The sequence below is a fragment of the Lagopus muta genome, chromosome 4 (genome assembly GCF_023343835.1).
Source record: "Lagopus muta isolate bLagMut1 chromosome 4, bLagMut1 primary, whole genome shotgun sequence".
Lineage (NCBI taxonomy): Eukaryota > Metazoa > Chordata > Aves > Galliformes > Phasianidae > Lagopus > Lagopus muta.
The window spans coordinates 67,419,189-67,442,458 of NC_064436.1; the positions used below are offsets into that span (position 1 = coordinate 67,419,189).

Consider the following 23,270-nt stretch of genomic DNA (forward strand, 5'->3'; position numbering starts at 1 on the left):
TATCAATATCACTTACAGCAAAGATTAACTTTCTTCCTCCAGTATAAGTTAGCACGTGCATTAGTGTTTCTCCTTCCAAAATATTGTGTCCATATTTCTGATCAAATCCCATACTCACAGAACCCCATTAAATCCTGAGAGAAGGAGGCTTACATGTTAAGAGAAGATTTCCTTTTCTGAGCTGACAGTTAAAGGTAAATAATAGTTACAAAAGAAGTGTGCTCTGCTTATTTCCTTTCTATTGTAATTCAACTAAATTTTCTCCAGCTTTCAGAAGTATTTCATTTAGAAACAAATAAAAGTTCAAGTAAAAATAAAGAGAAACAAAAACAAAAAAGATGAGATGGTTATAGTTGTGTTCACAGATTTTGATATATGTCTATGGGCAGAGCCTGACTAAATGATTCATCATTGATTTATTCTGTATTAGATCTCAAGCTGAAGACTATAAGAAATATAGAAGAACACATTCATAGATAGATGCATATCTATATGCATAGCTATACAGATACATATGTAGATAGAGACCAGTTCTAGGGTGGAGGACACAGCATAAATTAGCAGGGCACAGAATGGAGCAGTGTCATCTAAATACCAACATTTTACTCTATGGTTACAAAATGAGACAATAATGCTTACTGTTTTGTTAATCATCAGCCATTGAGAAATAGTATCCAACCACTTTGTAAGTGGCTTAAAAAGCCATAGACAAGAAATTGCGTTGCAGTGTGTAGTGTAATGTGGCTTTTCTCTCTTCCTAGTTTATTACTCATAAGTTTTTTTAAATTTTACTTAGTACAAAATAAGTAATTATGTTTGACTTTGAGGAACAGGGGATCAGTTTTAAGCACTGAGTCCAGCATTAATAAATTGATGTTGTCAAGAAGCACTTAGTCCAGAGCCTATAGCACTTAGTTATAAATCAGATTATATCAAAAAGTACATTAGGTAAAGAACGTAAGCATTCACTGTGCCCATTACTTGTTTATTTAATTGTGCTTTATAATTGACAAGTACTCCTTTGAAAAATTAGTAGTAAAATTTTTATATAACATTAGACGATAAACATTATCTCATTAAATCTGAAAAGATCTAGCTTATTATCTTATTTGTTTGTTTGTTTATTATTATTAGATGTTAAGAAGAAATTTTTCACTCAGAGGGTGGTGATGCCCCGCACTGCTGCCCAGAGAGTTCTGGATTCCCCATTCCTGGGGTGTTCAAGGCTGAGTTGGATGAAGCCCTGGGCAGCCTGAGCTTGTAGGGGGAAACCAGCCCACAGCAGTGGGACTGGAACTGGATGGGCTTTAAAGTCCCTTCTAACCCAAGCTATTCTGTGACTCTATGATTTTCAAATATCTACCCTTGTGTGCATCTACATAATACCTGGTTGTTTGTACCATGAGTGGAGATCTACTCTGTAAACTAAATGCAATTTAAAGTATGATGCATCTGATGAAATGCAGATCTCTGAGAGCGTTTGATACTACTGCCCAGACTGAACAATTCATGTTTACATACAGCAACAGGTAATACTGAGTAAAAAAGAGCCTAAAGTGTATTTGCATACAGTTAGTCAGATGAATCATGCTCTTTGTCAGCGAAGGCAAAACCAAGTTAAAAACAATCCACATTTTTTTTTCCTTTCCATTCAATCTAGCATACTTCAGTCTCTCAGATAATACATACTTTTTTTCAGATAATATTCTTTCAGTTGCTCAAATGAATCTTCAATGAAAATTTGTTTTGATTAGAATCACTTAAGTCACCAATGTTCACCTGCACAGACCACAGAATAATGTCTGTAATGATTTTATCATAGAATCCTTAGAGTTGGAAGGGACCTCTGAGGGCCATCTAGACCAATTGCCCTGCAATGAACAGGCACAGCACAGCTAGATTAGATCACCCAGGGCCTGATCCAGCCTCACCTTCGAAGTCTCCAGGGATGGGGTATCAACCACATCACTGGGCTACCTGTTCCAGTGCCTCACTACCATTTGATAGGGACACAAAATACATAACCAACAGCTTGAGATCTTGGAAAACAAACCATGTGCTATTTATTCAAATACACTGCAACTCTGATGAAGTATACAGTCTTTGATGGATCACTGAATCTCTTCTCTTACACAGCTCTCATCAATGTGACTTTTGCAGTAGCACTGAGTAGAAAACCAAAAAGCATATATTGTCATTAATTTGACTGCTTAGATTTTGTTTCCATTCATTGATTCCCGTCTAAGTTGTAGACTTGGTAAAACTAACTGGAGATTTTAATTGAGTTAATATTGAGCAATATTTCACACAAGCTTACCTGTTTCAGAAAGCAGCTTGGTTGCTTCCAGTACCTTCTCGGTATAAACTCCAGTTTCATAGTTTTCCATCTCTGCATTGATGATGTGAATGACTCTGGCTGCACGGCCTCGGATGGCCCCAGCAGTTCTATCCAGGGTATCAACATCTCCCTCCTGGAGTGCAATCACACATTTATTCACATCTTCCAGAATATGATTTTCTGGAAAGTGGGGAGAAATGCACAGATATAAGGCTCATTTCATTTTACTCTCCATCATAGCAAAGCTTACTGATTTTGGTAAAAGAGAAACATAAATACATTAAAAATTGTTATTTATCTTATGCAATCTTTATCTTTAAAATGTAGTTTTCTCACCTATGCTGAGAGTGCAAATCCGCAGTTGTTTGAAAAGCAGTGACACTAATTTTAAGTATCACATTAAGTTCTATGATAAGAATAACGTAACAAAATTCATTGCAAAAAAGAACATGGACAGATATTATGCAGATACTCTAATAAACAGTTGGGCAATTTCCTGAAGATTAATTTACCCATTTCTATAAACATTTAATATGTATATTTCATTTGTGCCTAAGTAAGTTAGAAAAGAAAATGAACCATTTTGAAAAGATAACAGCAAATGGTCTTTGCTAATAGCAGGGAGTCTGTGCATGAGCGGTTCATCTCCCTTGCTCCATCCATTCCATCTGCACAAAGTATTAAGATGTGAATATTTCATGACACACAGTATAATCATATATGACAGCATATTCTGAAGTAACAGTCAACTACAGTGAGTCTGCTCAGATGATGGAATATCAAGTAGGCTTATGGAAATCCCGGGAGTTCCATTAATTTTTCTTGGCACAGAATTGAGCCATTCACTCTCACATGTTGCAGCATCATAGTTTATGTAGTACCCTCTCATACAGATAATGTGAAAGGATAAAGCAGACTTTGACTAGCTTGGACATCATTTTCCTCCAGCCAGTACAGACAAAAATCATTTCAATAATAAAATCATTATGGAATTTCTTATTTGAGCTAACTTGCTCTGAGAAACTCATCTCTAAACAGCAATTTACTTCTCCGTCACAGCCACAAGTAAGCTAAAAAAACCCAACATTCCAAAATAAGTAAAACTAAGCCAATCAGTTCATCAGCAGCTTTTTGTTAATTCTCCTTTGCCACAAAAATAGAGTGACACTGTTAGAAACCCAATGTTGGACAAGTGGAGAGTTCATGAAATGGTTTACATGATGCTGAATTTTAAATGCAGAATGAAAACTGTAAGGTTGCTATGCTGTCACTCAGAGCCATTTGAAAGTCAAAACTCTCTGTCCCTATTTTAAAAACACTGCCTTGCTAAAATATTTCCTCATTATTTCCTCCAAACCATTTTCTTTACTCTGCCATGGTCAAATTTTACCCCACAAGAAGTTCTTCCTGAGCAGCAGCAGGTACTCTGGTTGGAATACAAAGTAACTGATTAAAATTAGGATGTGCCTTCCTTTGTAGGCACTGTATTAATAAAACATGCCATCAGTTGTGACACTCAATATGAAGAGGAGGAAGTGTCATTTTATGAGATACGTTTAATCAGACACCAGACCATTTTTGATGCTTCACTAGTTTAACAGCTGAAAAGAAAGCTGCTCTGTGTAATCCGAGGCTCCCAAGCTCAGAGCTAGTAGTGACAGGCTTTCTGGATGCATTAGATGTTTACTTATTTTTATATGATGGATATGTCTTTGAGCAGTATTAGAAAGAAATCTGAAAACAATACTTATACTAACTTTTCAGTTGCCTTGAGAAGTTTGGAAATAAAGCCAATTATTCCACATGAAAGCTTCTCAATATTATGTTATGATAAAATGTGATTTGAGAAAAAAGAAAAATGTCATCTGATTAAATAACCTCTGATTTTATGGATACAATTGTTTGGAATGAGCAACCGCCCCTAAACAAATAACAAAATGGCCATTTAGAGCATATTTCCCAACATTCAGCTTGTGGGCTGGGTCTGAACTTGACATCATGTTCTGCCCTCTCCTTGCAGAACTATTTCTGCTGAAAAGTGTTTGCATTCTCAGATAAACCCCCACAATTCTGAAGTACCCTTGTATTCTGAGAAGTGTTGTGTTTTTTTTTTTGTTTTTTGTTTTTTGTTTTTTTTTTTTTGTCATGGCTTACAGCAAACACTCTAGCAGTGGCGCTGAGTAGTGGAGTGTAATTATGCTTGCAGTTCACCAAACCACTTCCTTGTTACTGATTATAGCGGGATACAACACCAAAAAAAAAATTTGAAGAGCAAAGTGAAAAAAGTGAAAAATAAAATTAAGGTCTAAAGATATTTAACTTTTACCAGGAAATGTCAAGGAAAGGATATAGAAGAAAAGAAAACCGAGGCTAAGCTACCTTCTGAAGCTTGGCTATTCTGTGAGGTTAGCTTTCTGCAAGCTAGCCTTGGCAGCCTGTTCACCTTTATTCACAAAAACTAAATTCACCTCTAACTGTAATAGAAAAATGATTTTTCTGCACCAATAATCATTATTAATCATAATTCAGGCAATTATAATATATATTGCATATATACTATATAATTTTAGTATAAATTGCATATGACTATCATAACAAAGTTGTTACAAAGTTACATCATTGTTCAAGGAGAATGGAGAAAAGACAATGACTCAGTGTTCCTCCCTTGTCAGTTTCTTTTCTATGTAAGTTTTTGCTTTGTATTATAGTCCTTTCTAGAGAGCTTAGAGGTGAAAAAAAAAATGCTATTTCTACTACTATTTAATTCTTTCTGTTTGGATGCATTGTTACATCAATAAATGAGACCCAGATGCACATTCCATCTCTCTGGAAATGCACATACTGGTCATGTCCTAACAGTGTATCTAAAATGCGACCCATACATCGTATATGCCTGAGTAAAACAAAATTTCTCTTTAGAAATAGAAGCACATATAGGATGCTATTTTCTGGAAGACAAAAGAACAACCACTGTTACCAGGGATTAATTGGCATGGCTTGGATGCTCCCACTGAGAACAGAAGATTTCCAGTAAGAAAGATGCTTTAATAATTATAGCTTTTTTCAGCTGTGGCCCATTGCTTTGATTTAGTAATCCCAGTACCTGAAACAGAGAGGAAATCATCCACTGAAGTGATGTCATCAACTGCTTCAGTGAGAACTCGCACTTGTTTCTCCCACTGATCCTTAAAGACATCCATGTTGTCCTGTGCTACTTTGCTCTGAGGTCTGGCAGCCAACGTCAGCGCAGCATTTATTACCTGTTATTCAAAATCAGTTTTACAAGCAGTGGCAACAATTTTCACAATCTAATGAACAAAGACTATTAAAAATAAAGCATTACACCCCATTCAATACCCAAGATATGAATGTATTTTTATTTTGTGCAACAGACACAGAAGACAGTTTAATGACAAAGACAAGGCTAAAATGTTCAACCAGTGTCTGTCCTGTCCGATGCTCTCTAATGCTGAAAGAGTTCTCAGTTACTTTCCAGCACAAATAATGCTTACCTGTGGGCACAGACTATCAATCTGTGTTGCTGCCATACGCACTAGCTTCACACCTTCTTCATTATTTGAGATAGAACAGGCCAGATTTGCAACCTATAAAGAAATCAGCAGAATCGAGTTTTAGGCAAGTGACTCATGCCTTTTTCTCCTATTGAGCCTTGCCTAGAATGAAAGAATCAAACAAAAGGGGAAAAGGGGCACGATCCAGGATCTTCTTTGCTGATGAAGATAAACTTATGTAGATTATTTCCTAACTAAAAACAAAACACAAACTGAACTAGTCATCTTCTTTGTTAGTTATTTCCCAAAGTCTTACCCTGCTGTCATTTTGCACTCTCCTGTATAGATTGAGAATAATCTCCCAAGATGTCAAATGGAGAATGTAGAGCATCCAAACAATTATCTGTGTACTTGCTTTTCTTTACAGGTTCATCCATACACTACTGAGTTTTGTAAAGATGAAGAATCCTAAAACATGATATGCTTTGCCACCCATAAACAAAATTTTGACACTGATACTCAGAAAATCCATATTTTTTTGAGTACCTTAATTATTTCAGATCCTGATAATCCTAAGCACGTCAAAATTACCTGAATTCTCAGGTTAATCACAAATGAGATCTAGAAATCAGCACATGCCTCCAAGCAGCACAGATCTGCATAACTGTGGTTTGGATACAAGCTGTAGAACATGTTCTTGTGACTCCTACAGTGCTCTGTGTAAAAAAAATAAATAAATCCATCCTCAAAAGCTGTGTGCCAAGTCCATGAAGCTACCATGTGTTTTCAAAAGAGCAATTCATGCCACAAGGCACATAATTGTGCTCATCAGCAATATTTAAATCACAAAGGTATATTCTGGGCAGGGGAATACATGATTTTTCTTTTAATCATCTGAAAGTATGGCTCTTAATTCTAATCCGCATTAAGATAAACTTATAAAATTTTAAATATGCTTCCTTGATATTATTCACTGTGCCTGAAGGCATAACTATCAGTTGGAAATGATTCATGAATTAGTTCAAATACCCCCATCTTTCCAATTTTCCTCCAGCTTCCCCTTGTGGTATTAATCTATTCTCGTCTCCAATGCACACTGCAACATTAGCCCTGGTCCATCTGTTCTTCATAGAACCTATTTCACTTCACAGTTATGTAGAACGTGGTTTGCATATATCACAGTGCCAAAGCCGAGGGAGGAAAAGAACCTAAGGCTTCGAAGTCTTACAGGCATTTCCTAGTCAAGATTTTATCATAATGTTGTGATTTTTATTTTCATTTCATGATGAGACAAATGAGTTAGTCTGTTTGTTAACCGCCTTATAGTGCTCATGTCAAAAATGTTCTCTGAAGCTGACAACTTCCAATTAATTTACCCTTTCTCTACACTCCCTTCTTTGCACACATCAAACAGATCACTTTAATCTTCATGAGAAACAAAAGCCAAGCAGGATAATAGTTAGAATGCAGTAACATGAGCAGAAATTACAGATCTTAAAAGCCACAAAATGGTATTAGGTTCAACAAAAGCCAGCTTCCTGTATTTAAAATAAGTGCTTTTGAGATTGCCCTTTCATTTTGTGATTATCATGATGAAAATCTGTCCTAAGGCTCTAGATGCACTGTACATCTTACTTATCAGACAGCAGCGAGATATGAGACTAAAAGAGACTGGGTGTCATGAAATGACAATCAAGTGATTAAGCAGATCTTTCGAGTTCTCTTGGAGAAGGACTTTGCAGAACAAAGTCTGCGGAAGCAAAGCTTATTTCTTCCCTGTCTCTGTTAATTATTCTTACAGCAGGATCTAATGAGAAAGTACTTAGCTATTGTAAAGTGTTCTGCTTTTCCAGGAAAGGATACAGAGGTAATTAGGGAAAACCTTTTTTTTCTTTATATAAAATAATTTAGAGTTCTGAGAAGTGTTTAGGGTTTTGCTACCAATACAGTAGTAGTACAAATATAATCCAAGGCACCTTAAATATGCATCAAAAGAGCACTAGTTATCTACTTAAAGAAATACACATTGATATATATCATGTATAATCCTAATCTAAATAGTTTTTGTGGCATATTTTAAGTCTTTTTTAAGTATAGTCCCATATTATCATCAGTCAGAAAGCAATATTAGTTTTGTAATTCAGCTGGGAGTATGCTGGCCTGAACCATGGGAAGATCTGATTAAGGCAAATAAGCAAAGAGATAAGGAAATTCTACAAAGGTAGATGCAACCTGGATAAAATTGAATTTAGCACTACAAATGAGAAGTACTATGAGTACACTCAGAACTTATTTTTGAAACAGTGTGAAATAGACACTGCTTTCTAAAACTTACATTTCAGTGGTATTATTAAAATACAGATCTGTGAAGCCATACAAATCTTAGGTGCAGTCAATCACAAAATACCATGCTATTTAATTCTTGTGATTGCCTTTATTATCAAGTACATAAGCATGACACCATCAGTTAATATTCCTGGCAAGATAAGGTCTATGCTGAATCCATAGAGTCCATGAGGTAATTCAACATACTTTAGCCTACTATGAATTTAACAATTCCAGTATTTTTCCTGCCTATATTAAAAAAACATGAAACAAACAAAAAAGCACCAAACAAACCAAAAAGAAGTTTAGACTCAATTCTACCCTGTTTAGCTGACATCAGGTGCTAGACCATGCACACAGCAAGGGGGCTGAAACTAGATAATCATTATGGTCCTTTTCAACACAGGCCATTCTATGATTCTATGATTCTCCCTTCTCATTTATCAGAGGAGGTACGCTATCCTTTGCCTTTTTCTCTTCTAACCCATGTATCTGTAAAATCTCTTTCTGTTTTTTACATCCTTAGCCATGTTTAGTTTCATCTCTGCCTTGGATTTCCTGATCCCACCCATGCATGACCAGACTGCATCCCTGGATTCTTCTCAAGCCACCTCTACCTCTACTTTTTCCTTTTCCCTGAGTTTGACCAGCAGTTTTGCATGTACATATTAAATATAGCATGTACTGTGAAGAATTCAAACACTTCATGGTTGGGAATTCATGTAATATTCCACTCCAAAGATCTAACATTGGACGGAGTGGATAGCTTGGAAAGGAAAGTAAGAAGGGTGTATATTATCACAGCTGCCGATGTGCCAAAACTTTGATTTAACAGCCTTTATCTTTATGCTTCAAGTACTCTGTTGCTACTGAATCAATGAAGAAAATAATTTATGAGAGGCTGTGGAAGTAACCAGGTAATGTTATTTGTTTATGTATTCAGTACTGTTTACTATGTTCCTGGAATTCATTGATTGCCTAAAGAAAACTTAACTTTGTAACCAGATGTGAACTGTCTGAAAAGTACATCTATGAATGAACACATTTTAAACACCAGCATTGATGAACCATGAATTATCCTCTAAATGTGTGGGGGAACTTAATAACAGCGAGCCTGCTGTGTGGAAAAACACTACTGTCCCAAATTTCAGGTCTGCTAAGCTACTTTTACACCATCAAAACAATTACTAAACACCTTAAACCTTTCCTTCAAGAGCATTGCAAAGTAATGAACAAGAAAATAAGCCCTGCAGCTCCAGTGATGTTGTATTTTTCTGAAATCGACAAAGCCACCGAACCAATCCTAGAACTGGGGAGGTGGAAAAGTGCACACCAGCTCCTTCCTATTTATTTCCCTGTCACTAGTATTGATAGCCCAGGATGCAACACTGCATTTTGCTAGGTATCTTTAATCATGTTTAAATTATTCAAAACATATGCAGAATCAGTCCCAATAAAAATTATTTGCAAGGACTTGATTGTATTTCAGCCTCAGGCAGCCCCTGCATTAAGTGCAGAAACAGGTGTGATGGAAAAGGTTTCTAATGTGAATTTTTACTACAGTGGTTGAAAGTATACATCAAGGACTGGATTTATTAAAACAGCAGAGATACATGGCAACTGGAAGTTTAACTACCACATAGGTAGACAATGTCTACACTACTTTTTCTATAGCTGGCATGGGTAATAACCAGTGAAGACAGGCAGCACAAAGTAGCAGTGTAGACTGCTACTTCTCACAGCCTCATGTATGCCATCAGAATTTGGATTAATGCACTTCAGCTGGATGTGCCACATGCACTACAAGTCAAGAAAACTTTTGCTATAGCATTGCACTCTACATTATTAAAGTAATCGAGGAAATTTTATGCCAACTCGTGCTATTTTTACACTGATGAGAATTTGGTATAGCTATCTTTAGTTGTGTTTTTACACTACTCTATTTCAACTTTTGACTTAAGCTTATTGTATTGTTATAGGTAATTAAGTATTATAACTATCAATTTATAATGTCCTTCAATCATAAGTTAAAAGATTCTTATTGCAGATAATATATATAGATGAGCTTTTAATTATTATTTTATTTTTTTTTACACCATGGGTTGTTTAGAAAGAACAGGATAAAAGCTCTATTCAGCTTCCTCAACCAACTAATCATTTAAGGCAAAGATTACAGTCTATGTCTTAATTTTGTACATTCTTTAGAAATGTATCATACAAGTATAACTTTCATAATGCATGCCTTTCCTATTCAAATTATTATAAATAAATGGTGGATATATTAGAAAATAGAAAAAGTAAGTCAACCTATATTTCCTTAAAATAAGGTTCAAGACACAAGCAAACTTATGTGCCTAATCCACACATTTGAGAAACTGAAATTTTCTGACTTACTGAGCTTGAGTTAAGTAAAACTCTTTTATTCACAGTGGACTAAAGTTAAGTAAATAACGAGCTACCAGGTTTCAGCTGAGAAGAGGTGATTTGCTGAACAACAGCATCTTTATTAGTTTTAATTATCTCTCCATCCATGTAGTAGTTAATACAGATACTGTTTTAATCTTTGAATCCTTCAAAATTTTGACATATATTAATGTTGGTGGTATTGCTGGAAACAGCCAGCAATATTGAGTGATATTTTTGGAGCCACAACTCAGATTTTCTAAACAAGAATTTAGAGCTGAGTTATCCAAGACCTTCAAACTATCCTGACTGTAGTCACTCAAGCATTATATTATGAGCAAAACCCTGTTCATCACTAGACAGGATGCTTTCGTACATACAAAAAGATGTGCCAAAAGTCACAATGTCACAGAGTGCAGTTTCTTTCTCTTCATGGACTTCACTGCCAATTTGTACTGCATCAAAAATTCTGTATAGTGTTACCTTACTCAGGACCTATTTCACTTGGGAATCTCAGCCACACAGTCATATAAGAGATGCATTTTTACAATATTAATTCACAAGTATTAGAAATCTAACTGAATGAACAGCAGAAAAAATGGAATTTCTTTTGTAAATTACAAATGATCTGAGTTTGATGCATGCTCTGATATTTTTTTTTTTAACATCAAACCCTCAACATATATAAATTGCTCATACATTTACAGTGGTCTGTTCATATCTAAGCAGGTTGCTAGCAGAAGGACGTTGGAAAGCTACAGGTAATTTTCAGCACAACAGTTGAATATTTTATTGCATATTACCTACACTGAACCTACAAAAAACTCCTTTCACTTCTCAAAAAGTCAATAGTATATTCATTCATATAAGTTAGAGCAATGAGGCTTTACCACATATACAAATTCTCATGTGACTTCTACATCAGATTCAATGGAAAGAGCCTTAAGAGGCTTTTGGTAAAGTTCAAATTACCTCTGACTTCAAGAAATTCATTGTGTCTTGGACAAAGACTTTTTAAAGAAATGTAAGAGCATTAGATGCCTAAGCCATCTGGAAGGTCAATTTAAAATGCAAAAATCCCAGTTTCAGATAATTTCTGTAACATACTATTAAAGTGACTTGCTTCCCTTCCATTTTCCAAGTCAGTTCTAGTACACGCCATGATTACTGTCTACAAGACAGAATGGAGGTGAGAAAAAATGAAGCACTTTGAAAAAATTATTCTACTTCACTGTTTTCATAGTTAAAAATAATAAAGTTAATGTTCAATTACAGAGCTGACAGTAAAGAATACATGAAATGGATATTGTATTATGTCTGACTATCTTAACACAAGAATAATGATATTAGACATGATGACCTTTCTATTTTTTTCTCTTCTAACATGGAATTTGAGCATACAACTGTATCTTCCTAGAATGGATTAAGTTTCTACATAGCACTGATGAGCTCCAACTGTGATAAACACTTCTGATTGGCTCAAAGGCCTCTTAAAACAAGAGGGGTAATCACTAGATGTGTTGGTGATGCTAATGTATATGCGTAGTTTCAGACTGATATTCCAGACAACAGCTATTTCTCAGCAGGGTAAGCTCAAAATTCTCCATGGAAAACAGGGGAAAGCAAACTGGTTATAAAAAATACAGGTGATTGTTTCTGAGCAATTTTTCTGATTTGAAACGGAAAAAAAAAGGATTCTGGAATCACTGATTTATTTAATCAGTGCTGCTGGGTACTTATATTGGAGCACTGCCAGAACTATCAAGTCCCATCCTTAGATGAAGTGAACAGCTTCGTAGCTTTTCCACTTACCATACATGAAGATACATTCCCACAATTAGAACACACATCTGGTATGGGTTCTGTGTCCAACTATCTCTTAAAATAAACCAAAATTTGAGGAATTTAGAAAAGTGGCTGGAGATGTTATTGCCCTGAGTTGAAATCAATAGAAATGTTTCTTGCTCTGGGGGCAAACTTCCTTAGGAATTACACATGATCCTCTTTCTTGTACTTAAGAGTGCTTCCAAGTCATCCAGATGGAATACAATTAATTGATAGTCAGTTATAATGGGAAACCGACACACCTACACCATGGCTGGCTTGGTAGAAGATGGAGATAGAAGAAAAGGGCTTATCTCCTGGGCTCCCTGCCTCAAGAGTAGGAAATGCAGTGGGTTCTCAGCTTCGGGTGATGGATGTGGATATGTCCTTTCAAAGATTTACTCCTTAGACTGGAGCCATTTCTGAATTCTTTTTCCATATTCTTACACTGTCTCTGTGCATCTCTTGACAAAATTATAACCAGCAAACAACTGTGGTAATGCACGAGGAACTAAGAGCAGGAGTTAGCCTTAAAAAAAAAATACTGCTAAAACCATATTACACCTTTAACTGGTCTACTTGAGAAACAAAGCACTGCACTGACAAAAAGCAGTCACTCTCCTACAAGAAAGCTGTTGGAGCTATTATTAATCTCTTCTCTATGGTCTATGAATTCAGGTAGCCATGTAGAAGATATCCTGCTCTAAACCACACAGCTAACACAGCTGCTGAGTTTTGGTAGGATAGGTAGAATTAGTGTGTTTTACTGATTTTCTGAGTTAGAGGTATAAATGCATTTTATATTGCAATGGTACGGGTATTTTCTTCCTGTCACAGAAAGCGAAGGTAAAACCTGTGACAAGAATTCCTTGCGTAGAGGTCAGAGACAATAACCCACCTTGATATTCCTTTACTTTAGTTAGTATGATCAGGTTACTTTTCTGTTTAATTTGACAGTAGGTAAAGGCTTTTTTAGAACTATTCTGCCACATTTTGCTATTCATACTAAAAAAAAGAAAAAAAAAAAAGAAAAAAAAAGAACAATCAATAAACAAGGAATACAGAGGAACAGAAAAAATGACAACAGCAACATTTCTGTAATGCCGAACTACAAAAAACCTTAATCAACAGTATCTTTTATGCCCCAAAGCAAGCAAAAATGTGAAAAGAACATCTTTGTTTGCATTCCAACAAAAAAAAAGGTAGAAATTCAGCTTAATTATATATATCTTTTCTGTCCAGTTGTTAGGAAGGCCACTGTTATTAAAACACATAATGAATTATGAACAGTGTACACTGAAATACCCAAGGGACAAGGGAGCAATCAGTGGCCTACGGAAACAAGATTTAAAAGACTGCAGTGTGTATGAGTTGATCCCATAAAGCTGTTTTGACAACATACCACTGGCACTGCTATAATTAATAAATATTAATAGCATGTAGTTACCAAAGTAATCCATCTTTCTAATAGCAGTCCACTAGTTTGGCAAACTATTCAGTGACCCTGGAACAGGGATGCATGCCTGACTAGGCTATGATAATTAAACATTAGCTACATTATCAGGGAGCTATATTTTGAATGCTGTTGGAGAAAAAAAAAAAAAAAAAAGGGATTGTAGTAAGAACATAAAAAAAGACAAAGATAGAAACAGAAGCTTTGAAGATATTAACACAGTGTGTTGTCAGAGACCTTGGGGGATAATCACAAATCACAGTTAGTGAGCCCTAAATAAATGCAATTTTTGAGCTAGATAGAACCAACTTTAGATCTCAAGTTGAGCATATTTAGAAAGAATTGTGTAACAATCTATTACAGCTGCTTGTGATTGATAGCACTGGTAGAGACATCTTCAAATTATATACGCATAACAATACAACAACAGCAACTGTAACCACCACAAGGACTGGAGAAAAGCTGGTGGTACTGCATGAGAAGAAAGGTTGCTAGAGTGAAAGAAATCTGAGATTATCACGCTAGAGAGGATGTAAAATGCAAATTTTTTCAAGAGATCACAACTGATTAGTTCCATGCTCACAAACAAAAGCTTGTGAAAGATTATGATTACCTTCATAGGGGTGAACAAAGATATTTTTGTTTAGAATAATATATTAAAGACTTTATAAGCTACTTTATAAGCCACTTTGTAAGCCACATTCAGAAAAGATTTTGCCTGCAATTTTTGTGCAATGATTCTATAAAAGAGTTTTACAATCATTTAGAAATAGTTCAACATTAGTGCATGATGTAATCATCTGCCCAAAGCAAGAATGTGTTGACTAAGTGTCAGTATTAGATGCCTCATCTTCTATTTATCCTATCAATATGACCTGGCATGGAGAGAGATCATGTTTTATCAAATCATCATTTACTTTACTCATCTCCTGAGTTGCCCATTTTCCTGCAAGCACAGCTTCTTCTTTCTCGAAAAAGTCGTATTTATGAACATGATTTTTAAAATACAAGCATGTGGTATTAAGAAATCCAGATCATTTCACGGAAAAATAGTATGCAGAAATTAGAGGCATTTCACCAGTTCTATATTGTTAAAAAGAAAAAAGAAAAGAAGTACTATTCATTGTTTCATGTGCTGGAATTCAAATTATATTTTCCCTTAATTTAAGACCGCATTTTTTTCCTTATAATTTTATTTGTGCTTTGGTACTGATATAAACATGGAAATACTTGTCTTAGTTGTAAACTCAACCATAACATTTATTTGATTAAAAATTGTTACAGAAACAATATTTCTGACTCAGTCTTACATTATATCCCTGTTCTCACACATTTGCAGTTCTATGCATGAAAGCTGATTACCTTTACAGAGGATCATTATTAGCTCATAAATACTCAAAACCATTTAACAAAACCAAGATTACTTCCCACGTTTTTAAAAGTGCTGTTTGAGTTTTTTTCAGGCTTTTCCTTTGATTTATCCAAAAAAGAGGCACTTGTCATACCAATGCAGCTCACAAGCAAATAGTTTTTAAAAATGAGTTTTGATATCAAGAGCTCTTTGTGCAACTTTTAGCATTAAACATTCAATGGGAACAACCATCTATCCAAGAAATCAAAACTGACATCAAAATTCTAGACAGGACTGCACACAGATCTTCAATTCACTGTGCTGCAATTTACTGTCATCTTGATGTTCAGAGACCAGTATAATAAGTCCATTCTCTCTGCTATTAGACTTAATAAGAATATGAGTAATGTCTTGGGCTCCTTTATGAACTGCTAGTTCAAAAGGCCAATGAGGCCATGACAGAACTGCAGAGTCACTCCATCAGTCCACCTGAATAAATTTTTTTTTTAAAGCTTCTCATTAATTAATGTAAATTAGTGGATGAAGACCTCAGTGGTAATAATATTCCTAAATAATAAAGGAAAATAGGTCATTGTTTTAAGGACACGCCTTATTAGCCCCTTAATGTGTCACTGAGGAATGAGTACACCTACTACCCCACACTGAGGAATCTGAATAGGTGAGAGGCTTCATAAATTCTGTGGAAAAACCTTCAGCTGGATCTGACATTTGGCCAGAAATACAAATCTCTAAGTAACCAATATTCATAGCTGCTTGTCTAATAAAAAATATTTCTTCCTACAAACTACAAGGACTGTACATCTGAAAAAACACAAGTAGGAAACATTACACTTAATGTTTCTGTGGGGTTATGTCATGGTTATGAGAAGGCAGGTTTGTAGTAACAGGATGTTTTATCATGCTTTTTATAGGAACTTTTATAGTGGCGTGTTGAAAACAACACCTTTGATACCATTCTGGATATGTGAAATACTAGGTGAGGCCAAGGAGTTCCTTTAGTGCTTTGGTTTCTGGCTTCTACATGACCTTTTCACTATATCACCTTTAAAATCAACCACAGGCGGATGAGTGAATTATGGGACTAGAAGGGTCTATTTCTTCCCTATGTTGATCAGAAAGGTATCCTTTGTCAAATAAGAGGTCATCATTCAGCTTTCCAAGACCCATCGCTAAATGAAATGTTTCCTCATATATTCTCAGGAAGGAAAGAAAAAAAAAAAACCAAAAATATAGGAAATATAAGCACATATCCAATAAAATAGATCATTATTAAGTCTCTGGTCAGGCCCATCACATGCTGTTTTAAGAAGCAATGATTTCACCTATGATCACATCCAGATATTTCTCTTTAACCCATGGACTGCTTGTCTGTGGAGCATAAGAGGGTAAGATATCCCTATATCCTTCATTAAGATAAGCAAATCAAGCTTCTTTTAATTTTGGAAATATTCTGGTGAAGTTAGATTAGTTTCATCTGGAGCATCTTTTCTACTGCATAACAATATAACATTACTAGAAGTTGGGGAAATTAGAACCGAAAGCAGACAGACAATGCCCATCTGAAGACAGGATAAGGTCTTACAAATCCATGTGACAGATGTTTGCTAAACCCAGTCTCACAAATCTCACATAGATGATAGCAGTATGAATTTCTACTGCTCTACGTGAAACCTGCAAGTGGGGAAAACTTGCAACAGCATCTAGTGAGGTCAGATGTACCAGACCAACTGCAATGAGCAAGCACTAACCAGAACTAGGGCTTACTCACTTTAGTGATGTTGAGATTCAGTAACAGCATCAAGAAAAATGACATGGATCTTTTATTGAATTTTGTTCACTAAAATCTGAATCTCAGCTATCAGATTTTGAGTGAAAAGAACAATACTCACCTACTGCACAGTAGTAAGGCTATTCTCATCCATTAAACAACTTTTATATGATCATAATTTCACCAAACTTCAGTACTTGAAAAAATACAAACAAAACCCCTTGAAGTGTGATGTATTGGGAAATTTCATATGTCAGTGTAAAATACATTTGTATCTAAAAGAAATTTTGATGTTCCTTCAAAATTTTTATTCCGCATGTACTTTTCTTCACTTGAAACAACATCACAATGGATCAGTGTTTGAACCTAAGCATTTTCATCTCATAAATTAAATTTCCACATATTACCTAGGTTCCTACACTACCTTCACAAGCTTGGAAGACCAAAGGAAAAATGTTAAAATATATCTTTGAAGGATTTTTATTTTTCTGGTGAGTTATCTTCAGAAGAGGTGACACACTGGTTTCTCTGATCTGCTTAATGCATTGCTATTGCTGTTTGCTACTCAGATGTTTGTAATATCTTAGACACCCCAAGTAATGCAAATCTGATGTTATTTTTGAGCACTACTTGTATTATTTAAAATTTAACACTGTAAGCTCAACAATTCTATGTATTTGAAAGCCAATCCTTGTTCTAACAATGAGAAATGTTAACAGAAACCTTGAACTGAATAAAATGTCAGGAATTTATATATATATATAATCTTTAAATTGCATGTGTAAGAAGGAGGCAGAGGAGGTTCAAATGTTTCTCTAAAAAACATTTAAGTACGTGCAGAGTAAAGAACTGTATATCACCTTCAACATTTCAGTCAATGACAATTCTAAAGTAGAAATACAAAACTGACCAACACAAAACAGCCAAAACTCTTAATTGATTAAGAATTAGCCCAGCAAGATAGAGCTGAAGATCCTCAGATGACATGCTGCATCTTCGTTTCCTCTTCTGCAAAACCTTAGCAATTTGCACCAGCTTTGACTCATGGAACACACTCTTTGATAAACCAAAGTACAAATGAATCTTACAACCAATCTAGTATAGAAAGAAATAAACAAAATAGGATTTTCTAATCATGGCAATTGATTATGAAAGCATTTCTTTCCTTGGGGAAAGAAAAAAAAGTCCTCCGCAGTACTGACTGACTGAAGAATATGTTGTAGTCTGTATACAAATATATCTATAGTATACTACCACTAGAAATGAATGCTGTATCACAAACCCAGATTTTTTCCTATTGCTTTTTCTTCTAACCTGATTTTTTAATGGTTAATTTATTATAAATTCACTGAACCATCATCAGCATATATTAAACCGGAATTTATTCATCAAGCCGCACACTGGGATTTGTTTAGTTATCAGGGGTCAGTGAACATGTAACACAGTTTTATAAATTGATATTAAACAGAAGAAACTGGCATCAGAATGAAGCCAGAATAACAAGAAACCAAAGAGCCAGTGAATATTTTGTTCCAGCTATTATATGCACATATTTCTTTTCACTGTCAGAGAACCGACGCTTTTTAAAAACATTTCATTTTTTAAATCCTTGCTATTTTTTTCCATTGCAATATTTTTCAGCTCTCTAAACCCCTTGGCAACTTCCATGATGACAGCTTACTGCCAGTGAAAAGGACGGGGGAAGGACCGGCACAAGTGCTCTGACAGTGTGTCTCAGAACCAAACATGCAACAGAGTTTTGTCCCAAAGACAGCAATTCCCAAATGGCAATACAACATGCTGCAACTTGGATTCACATTGCTAGAAGTTTTTGCTACTAATTTTATTCTTTCTTCAAAAATTACAGCTTGCTATGAAATCGACACTACCAAACCATCAATTTTTCTCATGTATTTAGGACAACTTCGTCAGCACCTTCAATAGAATTAATCCTGATATACATCAGTGCGAGTGATAGGAGAAATGAGCTCAGAAGTCTGAGCATAATGCATGGTGAAGTGTCTATTTACATAAACACAGGGAAACCAATTTCATTTATGAGTCAATGGAAACATAACCTACCTTAGGCTGTTCCAGTTGGAGAAACTACTCTGTTTGAATGACAGTCAACAGTCTGCAAGCTCTTGCTTGCTACCTGTTATACTAATTTTATGTTGTAATCTTCAGAAACACCACAAAACACTGTAAAATCACAGATAATTGTGTAGTGTAGTGACACACAGTGCCATTGAAATTAGGTTACAAGTTTGTTGCTGCAATACTTATTTACCTGTTTGATTAAAATGTGATAATATAGCATCATACAAACATGCACACAGACAAACCAATACTCTTACACAACCATTTAGGGATTTTTTGATTAGGGGGAAAAAAAAAAAAGGAAATGTTTTTCAAATTATTTGTCAAAATTCCTAAGTTGTTTTTTCTTAGAAGCAAAAAAATAAAAAATAAAAAAAAAAAATGATGGTAAATGAACATTAATTGAGATTATTTGAGAAGAAATTGCGTTGAGAAAATACTGGTGTACTTCAGATCAGCTTTATTCATTTTTGGAATAGAAGATAAGAATAGAATAGAAGAACAAGTGATTTTTATGTTGCTCCATTCCCAGTTTAGGAAAGCACCCAATTTCAGAAGGGAGCACAGAAGTGATAAACTTCAAATAACCTGATCTCATTTTGAGAGAACGGCTTAAAAGAAAACACAGTCAAGTCGAAAGTCTTAATGTTCTACTTGAATTCACATGATTTATGGGAGGGAAAACAACCTACACTGTGTCAACAAGCTTAGGAATGCTAGTTTAATCTACACAGGCTAAAGGAACAAAGATGCAAACAACAAACTAACATTTAACACCCCTGCTGACATTTGACACTGACATTCAAACTAACATTCCAGCCAAGAATAGATCTTTAGAAAAAATCCTAAATATATAGTAGGACAGATACTGCATTCTTCTATGCTGGTAAAATTAGACATACTGGACTGAATTCATGTTATTACTCTGGATTTATGCAACGCAATTGAAGCCTGCTTCAAGCGATGTTTTTTTTTTTTCCTCCTAAGAAACACAATTCAAACTGGAATTAAGAAAAGATACCTGAGCACGCCAGTGCAAGTTTGCACTATATTATGAAAGATTTCAAAGTGTTTTGAACCATTTTTTATGCATTTATATAATAAAGTATTGGCCTTTAGTGAGTTGGAACTTCATACTTCCATTCCCAAATGGCCTACGTAGAAGGACTCTTAGCTTTTTTGTTAAAAAAAAAAAAAAAAAAAAAAAAAAAAAAGCAGCAAAAAAAGCAAAAAAAGCTTTGTTTTTAAGGAATGGCAGTATATGATTTCCAGATCTCTACATATTCACCTCAGTATGCAGAAAGTGGCCATATAATGATTAAAATTGACAATCATTACTCATAGTTTTCTGCTCCTTACTTCTCAATGTCCTTATGGTTCCTTGAAAGTCCAGGTCAGCCAGCCAGCAGCATATTCCTTCCACATTGGTATCAAAGTAAAGAAAGGAAAAGATGACTACTCTCCAAACCAATCTAGCTAGCTTATACAGAGTGATGAATATACTTCCCAGAAAAGAGTAACTCAGATTGCAGGTTCCCAAAATGTTGCCTAAACTTGGATGTGGACAGAATGGATACTGAAGTCACAAGCTTCAAGAAGATGACTGAGAGAAAGTCTTTTACAAGCTGCCTATAGTTTACTTGTTCAAACTGAAATTTAAGCTCTTTATTTATCGAACAGCTACACAAATTCTTTAATTTTTCCACTTTAATTGGGAAGGGATTTTACACTTTATGTAATGGATAAGTCAATTAAAAGAAGAATTTATACCAAATCCAAATAATAATTATTATATCAAAATTGTAAACAATTTGCAGGACTGAAGTTTTCTTTGTTGGATTGCTGGCACACAAACTACTTTCAAATTAACTAAGATAATCATCTTCCTTAACATTCATTTATAGCACAGCTGCTGCTATCAAGCAACAAATTCTCTTCTTTAATAAGCTAAAACCTTAAGTCCACTGTGAAAGGTAGATAATGTATAATTAACTAGTATGTATTTGGAGAACATTTTAACTTATCAGTGATGCCTTAACTATAAAGTACAAAGATTAACCAGAGACAATAATTATCTTTTTTTTTTTTTTTTTTTTTTTTCTTTTTTGCTGTAACTATTTTTCCCAAATGAGTTAAACATGTCATGGTGACTGAGTTCTGATGGGAGGAGCAGAAAGAGCTCAAGTTCTGTCAAAAATATTAAAAATTTGAAAATGTAGCTGATGCAGTGCTTGCGTACCAAAAAAAGGTATTTATTTTTACCTAGCCTTATTCATTTTTTTTTTTTTTACAAAATCTAGAAAATCTGTCTTACGTTGGCCGTCAGGTAGGCCGTCATTGCTATCATTGAAAACTCAATACTTTGGGTTTTCATGCAGCATTATAGCAATGACAACCAGCTTCAAGATCAGACAAATTGGTAATAAAACAACTTTACAAAATGTCAGGCAGGTTCTGCTTTCATAACACAGACAAACACTGAACAAAGGCAAAAACTTCTGTCACCTCCTGCAAGTGTTATGACTTCTCCCATTTTCATTCTGTTTCTCCAACACTAGTAGAGTCTTTTTGACTTTAAAATACATTGGGAAGAAGACACAACAACTCTGTTAGACATCGAGGGCTATTTCCATTCCATGCCTCAAGGTGCTCAAGCCCACACCTTTAACTACTATAGACAACACTCAAACCAACTGGCTACAAAACACACTTGTCACCTTCCCAGCTATGCACTATATGTAGTCAAAAGTAAGTTTTCAATCTGAAGCCAAATGCAGTCAATTACATGTAATTCAGAACCTCTTTCAAATAGAGTTTCAAATAAAAAGTCATCCTTTTGTCAGATGCAGAATGAAGCAGTTAAACATCAGTAGAAAATTCTAGTTCTGGTAAAATCAATTCTACCCATGTGTTTACACTTAAAATGGGAAAAATATCAGTGCTTGTTTATTAGTGTATTTCTCCAGAGTTAGAAAGTGAGTTGAAATAAAGACAATAATTACATATATCTTATGTCTAGAGTGAATGAACCCACATTAAATAGACATTCAGTTTAGAAACATTAACATATATTTTTTCTGTTTATTATAAGATTAGCTCACGTTTCAAGGTAAAACAATCCCTTTATTCAGTATGTTTTTTGAAGAGTAAGATGTATTTTCTTTTAACTTAAGTTATAGAACTAGTATCTCATCCAATGTATTGACTCAAAAGCAAAAAGACAATCATAGGAAATGAGATAGAAATGTTTCCTTTTAATGGCTTCTTTGCTTCTGGACAACTGTGGCTCTAAAGCACCTTAAAATAAAAAAAAAAAAAATCAAGATTTTTGAACAGGAAATAACCAAGATTATATGATCTTGTTATAGGGTTGTTTTTTCTCCTCTAAAATAAACATTAAATATTGTGAAGAAAAGTTTTACTTTCTTTAATAACTAATGCTTATCACCACAATCACAGCAAACACTTATTTATCTCAGCAAACAAGAATGGTGGCTGTTATAATGAATATATAGGTGGTTCACCAAAAAGCCAGCACTTTGTTATTTTAACTTAAGGAATGAAATGAAGAGTATAGTAACTGAACCAAATGAGTGGTATTGAGTAAAATAGTTCAATAACAGTAGTGGCATCATGTTTGATATTACACACTACTGCAGGAAACATGATCAAGCTTCTCAAATACGCAAGAATTCCTACATGCTTTAACATATTATTAATGCATTAATTTTATCCTCATATATTTAGTCAAGACTATTATTAAGAAGACTATATACAGAGGTGAGAGTAGAGCTCTACTATAAACATACGACAGGTTCAGGAAAACTCCTTCATAATAAGAAAATAAAAATTTAAAACTGTGCTAAACAGACTATCTGTATATGAAATGCATGCCAAAAATAGGGCTGTTTAAATAATACATTTTTTCTATTTATTGTCTGCAATGAAAAGTCATCACAAAAAAATTGCCTCAGGTTGACAGTGAATACATTTTATATCCTCTTCGATATATTCGACCCTCTCTGCAATTTTAAAGTAAAGCACTGCAACCTTCCAACCTTTGCTATTATTTTCTAGAACTTTTCTATTGGCCAAATTCAGTAAACATTCACAAACAGTTTATGTTGACCTAAAATAGCATTTCTTACTGGGAAAGCACTCATGAGAAATTTCTG

The 23,270-nt window shown here is 34.7% G+C and overlaps 1 protein-coding gene across 8 annotated transcripts in view; it reads right to left on the bottom strand.

Moving 5' to 3' along the window:
- The window catches only part of CTNNA2 (catenin alpha 2), a 456,804-nt gene that overhangs the window by 49,220 nt on the left and 384,314 nt on the right, over positions 1-23,270 (bottom strand). For all 8 annotated transcript variants that reach the window (XM_048942164.1, XM_048942165.1, XM_048942167.1 and 5 more), the window contains 3 exons: positions 5,851-5,943; positions 5,442-5,598; positions 2,318-2,518 (listed from right to left, as the gene is read on the bottom strand). In XM_048942164.1, the coding sequence (XP_048798121.1) occupies positions 2,318-2,518; positions 5,442-5,598; positions 5,851-5,943 (451 nt within the window). The remainder of the gene's footprint in view (positions 1-2,317; positions 2,519-5,441; positions 5,599-5,850; positions 5,944-23,270) is intronic.